We start from the raw sequence: 13403 nt of genomic DNA on the forward strand, positions 1-13403 counted from the left end.
ATGTGAATTTAATGTGGGTTTTGCCGGCGTAAACAAAAAGTCAAAATCATAACTATTTTTAAAAGTTGCAAAATGGCAAAGGGTCTAGGTTTTTTTAGAACCGGCAAATATTATTAAACGGAACACTACCCAGCAAGTTGCTAGGCAGTCCGTGCAAAATAAACGAATTTTACAATTAAGTTTGGAGTATAGTCAATTTAACGGACAAATGCACCATTCGGCCTAACTTAAGCAACAATTTACTCTCCTGTGTCTAATCCAAGTAAAAACGACGGACTTAACACTATCAATGATCTGAAAATGGGAGGTTCGTTTGACCTTGAATACGCCTTCACACCTTGTTTTCCACAAAATCCACATTGCACCAAAGATAATACAGATTAGGTTGTTTCTCCTTTTCCGACATCTCCCCCATGTTTTTACAAATTCAATAAGTTCCCCGATGGTTTGAAATTGTGGTTTCGGAATGTCGCACCATTTAAAAATCGGTTCCCAGACATTGCTCGCCACTGGACATCGAATGAGAATATGCTCCGCGTCTTCCTCTTCCAGTTGACACTGGGGGCATGATGCATTTGGAATCCCAACTCCTCTCCTTTTTAATGCTATATAAGACGGGATGCGTCCCATATTAGCTCTCCAGATAAAGGAGTTTACCTTTATTGGGATTTCATGAATCCATGGAATGATAACTTCGTTTGTTGCCGGTTCAGTATTATCAAGTTTCAATCTAATCACCTCAACAAGGAAACTACCGTCACCTGATAGAGGACAACTCCAATAATCTGGATCTGAAGATGGCCGATGTTCACCAATGCTCTCATATAACAGCTGAAGGCTATGGATCTGTTCATCTGTTGCAGGGGATGATTTCCATTCCCACAAAAATCCATCTGCTAGTACTCTTTGACTAATCTTGCACCTTTTACGTTTTTCAAGTTGATACAGCTCTGGAAGTTGATCCTTTAAAGGTTCCCCCTTACACCAAGCGTCCATCCAGAAAAGAGTATCGTTGCCATTCTTCACGTTTTTCTTTAGGATGTCACTAAAGCTTAATCCAGCTTTGGATAAATCATTCATCACCCCTGCAATATTGTTCCACACACCTGCAATAGTTTTTTTTGATAATACGTTAGCAGGCTTATTGTAAAGATTATGAATACCAGTAATTACTTTACTCCACAAGGTTGCTTTGTTTGTTTTTAATGCCCACCACCATTTGACAATCATTGAAATATTGAAGGCCCTGAGCGATCCAAGACCAAGACCCCCCCATGTCCTTTGGGCTAACAATCTTTTCCCACGATACCCAAGCAATTTTGAACTTGTTATCGCACCCGCCCCATAGGAACTGTCGGCGAATTTTTTCAAGAAGGTCAATAACTCCCACCGGCGCCACAAATAAAGAGAAATAATACAACGGTAAACTGCCTAGGACTGCTTTGGCTAACGTTAGCCTTCCTCCAAATGACAATGCTTTCGATTTCCAAGGCGAGAGTTTGGAGTAAAAACGGTCAATGACAGGTTTCCAATGTTTCTTAAGCTTCATGTTAGCACCAACAGGGACCCCCAGGTAAGTGAAGGGTAGTGACGCAGGTTGGCAACCCAAGGGAGCAACCCATCTATCAACTTCTGCCTTGTCAACACCGACACCGAAGACCCTGGATTTATTAAAGTTAACCTTTAACCCAGATGCCGCTTGAAAACATCTTAACACCCTTGCTAGATTTTTAATGTTGCTTTGGGTCCACTCACCCACAAAAATGGCGTCATCGGCATAGAACAAGTGGGAGATTTCAGTATCAGAATATGGGATTTTTATGCCCTGGAACAGACCCTTTCTGCAAGCTGCATTCATCGCAACATTTAATCCTTCCATGGCGATTATAAATAGGAATGGTAAGAGGGGGTCGCCCTGTCGTACACCTTTTTCCATTCTAAATTCCTCCGTTGGAGACCCGTTTATGATAACTGAAAGTCTTGCAGATTGAATGCATCCTTTGATCCACATACGCCATTTATCGCCATAACCCATTTGAATAAGCACCGAATCAAGATACTCCCAGTTAACGGAGTCAAATGCTTTCTCCAGGTCTACCTTGAAAAGGAGGATCTGTTTTTTAACCTTCTTGGCCCAGGAACATAACTCGTTAACAATTAGCGGACCATCAAGGATATTGCGCCCCTTCACAAAAGCTGTTTGAGTATCTCCAATGTTCTTGCTAATTATCTTACTGAGTCTGCTGGCTAAGGTTTTGGAGATTATTTTGTATAGCGAACCAATTAAGCTAATTGGGCTATAATCGCCAATTAGCAATGGATCTTTTATCTTGGGTACGAGGGTGATGAAGGACGAGTTGCAGCCCCGAGCCAACGTTCCATGTTTCTCAAAGTATTTAACGAATTCCATGATGTCGCCCTTCAAAACATCCCAATATTTTTTTATGAATTCAAAGGTGAATCCATCTGGTCCTAGCGCCTTATCACCTCCACACGCCCAAATGGCTTGTTTGATTTCCACCATTGTGAAGGGGGCTTCAATATTTGATCGAGTAACCGAGTCAATCTTACGAAAATCATTGCTGATAAGTTTTGGTCTGCAAGGCCATTTTTCCTGAAATTTTCTCTGGTAGAACGAAAGAACTTCATCTTTTATTTCTGCCACATTTGTACTCCAAGAGCCATTGATGAGTAACCCATGAATATGGTTCTTGCTTTTCTTGTTGTTTACATACCCATGGAAAAAACGGGTGTTTTCATCCCCATCTATTGTCCATCGGATTCTAGCCTTTTGCTTTAGATCAAGAACAGTCAACTTCTCAAGTTCAGCTATTCTTTGGACACCAATTCGCCTTTCCTCTAGCTCCACCTCAGATAGCCTTGTTGTTTCAGCAGCTATATCAAGTTCGTACACCGTGTGTTTAAGCTTCATCAGCTCTTCAGTCTCCTTAGGGTGGTCCTTTGCTCTCCATTTTTTGATTTCATTTTTTAGATAACGGAGTTTGGCAGCAAGGTAAGCGTCCGGGTTACCGTATCCATTGAATCTCTCCCATGAATCTTTGATGATTTGCTCGAATCCGTCTCTTTTCATCCACGAGTTGAAGAATCTAAATGGAGGTTTGCCAAAGTCAGATATTGATGTCTGAAGAATGATGAGACAATGATCTGAAGTCTCCCACTGAGCAGCTGTGACTGATACAGAGGGAAAGATAGTAAGAAAATTGTTGCACACAAGAAATCTATCGAGTTTGCTCATCTTGAATTCCGACTGGCAATAGTAGGTAAATATGTGCCCCCCATTCTAGGTTCATGTAAGCATTCTTTATCAATGAATCGATTAAACCAGAAGGCTTCTGACCGATTAAAATGGGAATTGAATCTTTCTTCTTCCTTTCTAACAGTATTAAAGTCTCCAAATATTACCCAGGTTCCTCCTTTGGTGGCTTTGATTTGTCCCAAGTCTTCCCATAGCTTCTTTTTGCTTTGCGGATCATGAGGACCATAGATATTTGCTAGGATAAATGGACCATGGATACCTGACCACTTACCGATTGTGATTAGAAAGTACCTCTCCTTTATGACTTCTTCGACTTGGAATATCTTGGAGTCCCAAATGCTGAGTAGACCACCCGATCTTCCAGTGGAAGCTGTTGCAGCAAAACCGAATTCCCCATTATACCAACAACCAGCCACATCTATGTGATTTTCATCCGAAAGTTGAGTTTCCTGTACCCCTAGGAACATTGTGCGATGTTTCTTTGTTAACCTTCTTACCCATGCGATCTTATAATCTTCTCCGATTCCCCTTAAATTAAGACTTAGGAAGTTCATTGTGGGTTGTTGTCTTCTCCGACTGCCCCCATTGTTTCAAGTAGAACTGGGTTAGTTGAGTCTATTTCAAAACCCAATTCCATACCCACCTCTTCCGTTTTTTCTAATTCCCCAGAGAGAGACCTGGAGCATGAGGAAATATCATTGCGGAGAGCAGCTGGGTTTTTATTAAGGTCGAAATTGGTGGGACTGTGGTCAATTTCAACATTGGTCCTTACTTGAGCTACCGTTGCAGAAGGAGACATGTGCCCTGTATTCGATTGAACGAGCAATTAGGGTACTGAGTTACGAGGGGAGTCGGATCCTGAGATGTCACGACGCTTTCTTTTGCCTAATGACCCAGGAATGGATTGATTTTGGGCTTGGGTGAAGGAAGATCCGTCAATATTGGGGGAAGGGAAGGGCCCAAAACATCCCAGTGGGAGCCCGTTAGCAAAATTACTCAAATGGGCTTTAGGGGGGGAGTGGTAATTACATCAGAGGGTCCAATCATCTCGTCATTGCATTGCGGGGAATGAATTATACCGTTACCCACAATTCCCAAGACCTGTGACGGTCCACCTGACTTCCTTGGACTTGTCTCCAGACGTTGAGGGATACCCGGTGTCTCTTGGGTTACCCTAATCGGCATCGTCGATTTCACCGGCGTAGCAACCGGTTTTTCCGTCTCCGGTGATCTGATATCCTGCAATGGTTCCTCCATAACAACTGGCAGTGGACTTATTTCTCCTTCTTCCATTTCACCACCGTCTTCATGCATCCATGTATCCGATACTCCTTCCTTGTCTTCATTTTCTTCATCAGTTGCATCAACCTCACTTAATTCATCATTCACATAATAATCTTCACAATGATCAAACTTAAAGGGAAACCAGTCTTTATCGAATTCAATAATACCAAGCTTTATAAACTTCCCCTCACATGAAACAAAGATCTTGTCATTTATTCTCGTCCTTCTTTTGGTAAGAATACCAATTTTTACGCAGGACAGATCAACCCGATTATGAAGTTCATCAAATGGTGCAATTGTGACCCCATATCCTTCTGTTATTTTTGAGAAGTTACGATCTCCCCAAAGGTGTATAGGTAGACCAACAATCCGAATCCATGCAACTCTATCAAATTCTGGATCAATCTTCTCCACCCATTCAACCCATTTCAAATGCTCTTGCCATCGCTCCCTATTGTCCTTGAATTCCTTTGCACTAACTGAGTCATTGAACTGTAACATAACTTTCAGTCCCCCCACGTACTTAATCTCCATGAGAATATCATTTCGGAATGACAGCAGCTTGGGCATGTGTCCCAAATGGTCAAGCAACGTTGCCTCACCGATAAGAGACGTCTTCCATAGCCACTTTTGTATATTTCTGCTTAGGTCGATATGAGGGGGAATTGGAGGCGGCGGTGGTGGTTGTGTAGCATGTGGCTGTGTTTTCTTGCCAAGAACTTCTGCAAACGTTCTATTGTCCCTTGGTCTCCCCCACATCCCCTGTGCAGGCTGTTTAGTTGTGAAGTGGTCATTGTGTCTCACAGAGTAGTTGCTGTTAAACTTCTTCTTTGTTATGGGAGGTATCTCTTTCCTCTTGTGTAACGCCAGATTCACCTCCAGTCTTGTTCCTCTAACCACAGTACCATCAAGTTGATTTTCCATATGTTTTACATTCTTCACATCTGTGAACCTGATGAAGGCGTAATATCTTCCATTTTTTCCTTTTCTTAACCCCATGAATACGTCAGTCAGTCTACCGAATCGGATGAACGCTTCATAGATCTCTCTCTTTGTGGCGTCCCTTGGAACATTTGTGACAAAAAAAATAGTGATCTCGCTGCCACGTTTCTCCGCTGTTTTTCTCCTACGAACTTCCTTCCAGCCTTCCATTCTAAGCTTCGTACACGTAAATATAACTATATGGCGGCAAAGGGTCTAGGTGTCCATAGTAAAAACAGTATCTCATGGTTTAGCTTAATAAAAGAGTATTTTATTAAGCTTAATCAATGATCACAGAAAAAACTACAAATATAGCGATATAGTTTAATTTTTTTTTTATTATAGCATTTTATTTTCGATTTTTCTACCGTACCATTGTATTTTAACAGTTTTGCTTATTAACGAACTATACTTTGCGAAATCAACCAAATTATAGAAATGAAAATTGCTTTTGTATTTGAATGACATTGCATAATTGGGAACAATTTTTAAAGTACAATGTTATAAGTAAGACGAAATGAAATTAGGACATTATAATAAGCATGTATATAAAAATCTTGTTATTGTATCATGCATTTAACCCATATATATATATATATATATATATATATATATATATATATATATATATATATATATATATATATATATATATATATGTTGCTATCTAGAAATAAGTAGATGTTATAAGAAACAAATATACAAAAGTATGATCTTATATTTGGCATTTAACACAAAAAAGATAGACAACCATTTGGTAATAAGTTGAATAACCACATGATAACCAAAACATCTAGTGGGTCACTATCTTCATAAATAGCACCAAGATGAAGCCCTAACCGTGAGAATACAGAGCTGATGAGTATATATCACGATCCACCTGATAAATCACGTATTAGAAAATTACCTAAAAAATAAATATAAGTTAGACTTTTCAAGATACTTAATAAGAAAAACCCAAAATTACATTTTTGTAGTAGAAACTAGAATGAAATTAAAGTAAGATGCTATAATAAACTAGTGAACATAAGTATGTTGCTATTTCATGATGCTAGCCGTATGAATAAAATTGAAAATACATTGTTATAACAACCATAAGTACCATGCTATAACATACAAGTAAACAAATTATCTTGATATTTATTTCATTATGCCTTAGTATTGACATCCAATTCCACTGGTAAGAGAGTGATCCATCTTTAGGTTTCAGATGTAACGTACTACTAGTTGAAGCTTCTCATAATGAGTCTTCAAACATTTTTTTGGTATTATATAAAAGATCCTTTGTCTTATAAAAAATTTGTTAGATCTATATTGATTCCACAACGTTAGCCCACTAAATGTTGTCAGCACTACTATACCTACAAAATACATGTAATTCCAGATGAAACATGTTTAGATAATCGTTAAAAGTAATCTATTAAACCCTAATGCATTTCTAAAATATGAAAAATTCTAACCTCAAACCATATAAAAACAAATATTAGCTACCTTAATTTGAAAATTGTAATAGGAATTAGGGGTTTGGCTATCATTAAGGTTATTAGATTGGATTTTGAATGCGTACATGTAATTTCAAACTTTCTTAATGGTTCAAACTAATTGAATGCTTATTATTTTCTTCCTCTAAAAAATCACAATAATATAAACTACAATTAATTATTCCACATATTAATTTGGGTACCGTCTTATTAACAGTATCCGATATTAAGCCGACTCCAATACCACCATGTCTCAAGCCGAAGTTGCATGGATGGCACCGCCGACATCCTCTAATGAGATTTCTTCCCTACTCTACTTCTCTTGTTACCGGATTTTTTTTCTTATTCAGTCAATAAGTTTTCGTAGGGTTTCAATCGTTATTTCGTTAATTTAGGTTTTGGTTGTGTTTTGGAATTTAGTGTTACTTTCATAGTTATGAAATGGGTGTTTTGTATTTAATTTTGTAATTTATGGTAAAGAATCCTTTCATAGTTATGAAATGGGTGTTTTGTATTTAATTTTGTAATTTATGGTAAAGAATCCGATGAAGATGTAAACCGTGTAATATTTATTTAATATAAAGATATATAGGGAAGGATGGGTGGGGTGGACCCATAATTTTATTTATTTATTTATTTATTTATTATTTTTATAATTTGAATAATAAGAAAATACAAAAGAAATGTAATAAAGAAATTAAAAGGTCAAACTAATCCTTTTAACCTTTTTAGAACCAAATCCATGCAAAATTCCTGATTTTGGACTTTCCGTACAAATCAAAAAATTCCTGATCTTAAGCAATCTTTTTAATAGTTTGAATAATAAGAAAATGCAAAAGAAACGTAAAAAAGAATCTAAAAGATCAAACTAATCTTTTCAAAGGACCAAATCCACAGAAAATTCCTAATTTTGGACTTTCCCTACAAATCGTAAACTTTTAGACCCTATCCACAGTTTTTGTGAAACCACAAAGATCGATTTTATTTATTGATATTAATCAACACTTACTTACACTATCAGAATAGAGAGTATTAGCGGCGACAGACGTTGCAGCTAAAAGTTTGACATGTCGTTGCTAATGCATTTAGCAGCAACGCATCGCAGCTGAAATGTCATCGTTGATGCCTCGTCTCGCCCGCTCGCCACTAATACTTCCTGTGTCACTGCTAATACATGTATGTACAACATGTTGTTTTTGAATTTTACATTTTTTATGAATTTAAATCATGTTATATATCATATCAAAATATTTCAATTTACAAACCGGCACTAAAAGTGTTTTTTTTAACAAAACATTTTTTAAAGTTTATTTTTTTACTTTAAAGATTTTTTCTTGACCAACAAAACTGCTTGTTAAAGGAAGTTTTAATTATATTTAGTTCATATCGGAGTTAAATACCAATTCATTATGAATCGATTTGCAAGAGTGTATTTCAAAATAAAAAAATAGTAAGTTATATTTTTTTTATTGCACTATTTATCCTTGTACAATGTAGGATAGAATACACCCTACACTATGACCTAAAATTCTTTTATTGTAGGAAGGTGCGAAATGTTCTTTTTCGGAGCTAGCAAGACCATGCAAGTAAGAAAATTATGGAGTAGAATAAAACATCATATTTCAATATGAAAATGAATGCTTATCTTATTCACATTCATCTCAATGTGTTCTAATTGCAACATATTTTCATTTCAAGAAAACCAATATTGGAATCACAATAATACTCGTTATTACATCAATCACTAAATAAATCATAAATCAAAGTCAAAACCACAATTGAACCAATCAAGTGGAAACACAAACCATATCATGGGAAACAGGCTCAAATACGAAATGTTGAGGATCCGCATAAAGAAACATGACCGACGCAAAAGGTTCAATAGGCCGACCACCATTGACAATACACTTGTCATTCCCGATAGGCGCAAATACATTTGGATCAACATTCTCCACTGAGTGGAAACCTTTGCATGACACAGTAGCGCCTTTTAGAGTACATTTGCAGTTGTTTACAAACATCATTTGCCATTCTGGTACACCTTGTATTTGTCTAGGAGTCTCTAATGTCAACACTGTTAAGTCTTTAAGTTGACACTGACCATGGCCTCTGTGAGGGGGAAAGAGAGGGAGAGGATAGTGGTTATATCAGTAGAGTACATATAAAGAAACGAATAAGAGACAAAAATAAAATATTATGTGATCATCATTAGTTGTACCTTTCATAAGAAGAGTAAAGATAATGATAGTAAGGAGAGACTCAAATGTGGATGCCATTGTTGCAAATTCAATGAAAACAAAGCTCTTTTGTTTTACCGAGTATAAAGTGTTGATTGTATCCCTATTTATACACCTAAATGCAGGATCTAGCATTTATAGTATTGAAATCGATTACCTAAGGAAAATCAGTTAAATATACATTAAAGTGTTTATTGTAACTAGTTAAGAGATTTTTAATAAACCTTATCAAAGAAATTCAATCAAGTATCAGTTACTGTTGAGGAGCAAATCAAGTAGCAAGGGTTAACCCATATCAAATCATCTATCAAATTATATACCTTACATACCCTAGAGTATCAAAGTTGATAAGATGATTAATTATTCTAACATTTCCTAAATTTTTATGAAAATAATGTGTTTCTTTCAAACGTATTAACGATGTTTGTGAATATATGATAATTGTTTAAGCACACGAGTTGATCACATGACTAATTTTTACAAATGGATTCCCAAAGGAACACCGACGACCAAATCCGTTGCTAATTTGCCGACGACATGAATCACCGACCGAAGCAGGTTGGACCTCTTTATCAACCGATTTCCGCCGGCACTTTTAATGACGGACCATCGATAATCTGTCACTAAATGCTTATTTAAAAAAAATAAACAATAAAAACTAATAATATTATAGTGTTTTTTGTACAAAATATTAAAAAAAAGAAAAAAAAAGAACTCATTACATTTAACCTATAATAATATTTATATTCAACCACAAAGCTAATAAAATTACAATAAACTAACAAACATTGTCTAATGTATTAAAAAGGTAACAAATACATTACTAAGTGTTACAAACATAAAATTAAGGATTATATGGTGAATTACCATATTGACTCATGGATTTTATAAATGTCGTCATTTGTTGTTGGAGTTGCCTCAAAGTCCCCCAATTATTCTTGTTTCAACACACCATAATCAATATCACAAAAAATAGAAATATAGCAATGTATGTTCATTTATTTGTTTATTATAGCATCTTATTTTCATTTTTTCTACAACATAATTGTATTTTTCAAGTTTTTTCTTATTAGCAAACTTTACTTTGGAAAATCTATCCAATTACAGGATTGAAAATTGCTTTGTTTTCGAATGACATTGCCATAACTAGGAAAAATTTTGAAAGTACAATGCTATAAGTAACACGAAATGAAATTAGGAAATTATAATCACCATGTATACGAAATTATTTTGGTTATATCTTGTATTTTACCCAAAAAAAGTATGTTGTCATTTGGTAATAAGTAGATGTTATAAGAAACAAATATATGAAAGTATGATGCTATATCTAGACTTTAACACAAAAAAATAACAATTTGGTAATAAGTGGCATATTTGCATGATAACCAAAACATTCAGTGGGTCATTGTCTTCACAAAGAGTACCTCGACGAAGCCATAACTATGAAGATACACAATTGATAAGTGTAGGACGTGATCCATCTGATAAATCATATATTAGAAAATTACCCTAAAAGTAAATATACTTTCACGATACTTCATAAGAACAACTCAAAATTAAATTGTTGTAGTTGAACTAGAAAGAAATGTAAGTAAGAAGTTATAATAAAAGAGTGAATGAAAGTATGTTGTTATTTATTGTTGCTAGCCCTAAGAAAAAAATTTAAAAGTACATTGTTATAACAACTAGAAGTACCATGCTATAACATACAACTAAATAAAGTACCTTGCTATTTCATTCATTTAGCCTTAGTTTTGACATCATATTCCACTTGTTAGAGAGGTCCACTTTTAGGCGAAGATGTATTGTACTACTAATTGAAGTTTCTCGTAATTTATATTCCGAAAGAATCTTCAAACAGTTTTTTCAGGTTTGATACGATAAATCCGCCTTTTTCTTATATAAAAAACATGTTAATCTATATTGATTCAACACCCGTAACCAACATAATGTTGTTGGTTCTCCCGGCGCTACAAAATACATTTAATTCCCCATGAAACATGTTCAAAGAATTGTTAAAAGTAAGCTATTCAACCCTAGTGAATTTTGCATCTTACATGGAACTAAAATATGAGAAATTCTAACCTAAAAGCATATAAACACATATATGAACTAGCTCAATTTGAAAATTATAGTAGAAGTTAGGGGTTAGACTATCATTAAGGTCATTACAATGGATTTGAAACGCTTGTAATTTCAAACTTTGTCAATGGCTCAAACTAATTGAATTGATTATTATTTCCTTCTTCTAAAAAATCATAATATTATAAACTATATGTAATTATTATACCTATTAATTTCAGTATCATCTTATAAACAATTATTGGTATTGAGTGGGCTCTCACACCACCCTGTTTCTAGCCATAGTTGTGTGGCAGGCACCTTGATCATCCTCCAATCGGATGTCTCCTCAGATGTACTTCTCATGTTGTTGGATTTATTTTGCTCATTCAGTCGATAAATTAGTGTTTGCCATCCATGTCTGTTCCACCGCTTTGTGGCATGTGAACCCCCCCCCCCCCCCCTCTCTTCTCTTGTTTTCTCTCTTTTCTTTCCGCCTGTATTAACCATCTTTAGATGTCAATTGTGAATGAAGTATGTTTCGAATTCCTGTTGTTTGTCCTCCACCTGCTTCATCGTGGTTTTTAAAGGATGATTGAATTCCTTGCTGATTTCACTAATAGATCAAACATTTACACAAGTACAACAAAAAAATATCGAAAGGATAATATATAATATCTCAAATATATACATAGATAATATGCTATCTAATATCCCCTAGCAGTTGGATCAAGATCTTTATGGATGTTTAAACCGGTACAAAAGCGTTCGAACAAATCCCGTAGAAGGCACTTTTGAAGATTTATGCATATTGATATTCAGAAAGAACATGGAGAACCCGCACAATGCCGATTTAAACTTTGTCCAGTATGAAATGGCTGTCAATTTCAACATGTTTATTACATTGATGATTAATCAGGTTCTCAGATAGGTAAAGTGCAGAAACATTATCATAATATATGAGTGTTGCAATGCAGAAGTTGATACTAAGTCACCTTGAAGGTATATAATCCATGTTGTTTCGGCAACGACATTGGCAACCCCTTTATACTCAGCCTCAGAACTAGATCTATAGATTGTGGGTTCTCGTTTGGATGACCAAGATTTGAGGTTTTCGCTTAAAAATACACAGTAGATGGATGTGGAAGGCCATAAGTCAGGGAAACCCCCAAGTTTGCATCGGTATGTGCAATGAGTTTTAGAGATTTATTTTCATCAAGATGAAGACTAATATGAATAGTTCTTTTAATATATCGGAGGATTCTCTTGAGAAACTGAAAATGTGGTTCTCGTGGAACATACATGAGCAAGAAACCCTGTTGAACAACGTAAGTAATGTATGGGCAAGTGAGTGTGAGGTATTGGAGTGATCATGTTGATGGGTTTTGAGCAATACACCAATCCTATGGTGCACATGCAAATTGTAAAGCTTTGGATCTAGGTTTCTTTATTGTACATGCAAATAATCCAAAGCTTACAAACCCTAGATCTAGAATACATAATCTGAAAATATCAAATAAAACAAGTTTAGATGATTACCTTGATTGTATATTGAAGATCTTGAGCTATTGAGAACCTTAGCACCTCAAATGTTGCATAGATCACAAACACCAAAGCAAATTGGAAGACAATAGAGAGAGAGGGGGGAACGCTTGAAATCGGCTCTTAGACTCTTCTTAGGGTTGTGGAAGTCAATCCTTGAAGCCCTGTGGTCCTTTATATAGGTGGAGCTGCTAGGGTTTCACTTAAAACCCTAATTAGATAGGTTAGGCCTTCTAGCAGTCCAAAGGAACCTTCAAGAATAAGGCCTAGACGAAATCTATGTGGGCTTCCACCTTGGTTTTGTCCATCCCCTTCTAAGGGATCCCCAACCCAAAATTCAATTATCTTATAATTGCAATTCTAGTTCCCTAGGTTCAATTAATATCTTTTGATCACAAAATTAATTTCTTAATTAATTCTTGACCAATATTAATTAACCAATATGATTTCTCTTTTAATATATTATTCATATAATATATTAATAAACCATAATAACCTCTTCATCCATTAACTATCTAGTCAAGTTGCTTCAGTGAAGGC

General features: G+C 35.7%; 1 protein-coding gene across 1 annotated transcript; it reads right to left on the reverse strand.

Moving 5' to 3' along the window:
- Positions 1–222: 222 nt before the first annotated feature.
- Positions 223–1080, reverse strand: LOC111894195 (uncharacterized). Its single transcript, XM_023890277.1, has one exon. It carries the CDS (start codon positions 1078–1080, stop codon positions 223–225), a length of 858 nt encoding a protein of 285 aa, XP_023746045.1.
- Between the last annotated feature and the right edge of the window lie 12323 nt (positions 1081–13403).

This window comes from Lactuca sativa, chromosome 6 (assembly GCF_002870075.4).
Source record: "Lactuca sativa cultivar Salinas chromosome 6, Lsat_Salinas_v11, whole genome shotgun sequence".
Classification (NCBI taxonomy): domain Eukaryota; kingdom Viridiplantae; phylum Streptophyta; class Magnoliopsida; order Asterales; family Asteraceae; genus Lactuca; species Lactuca sativa.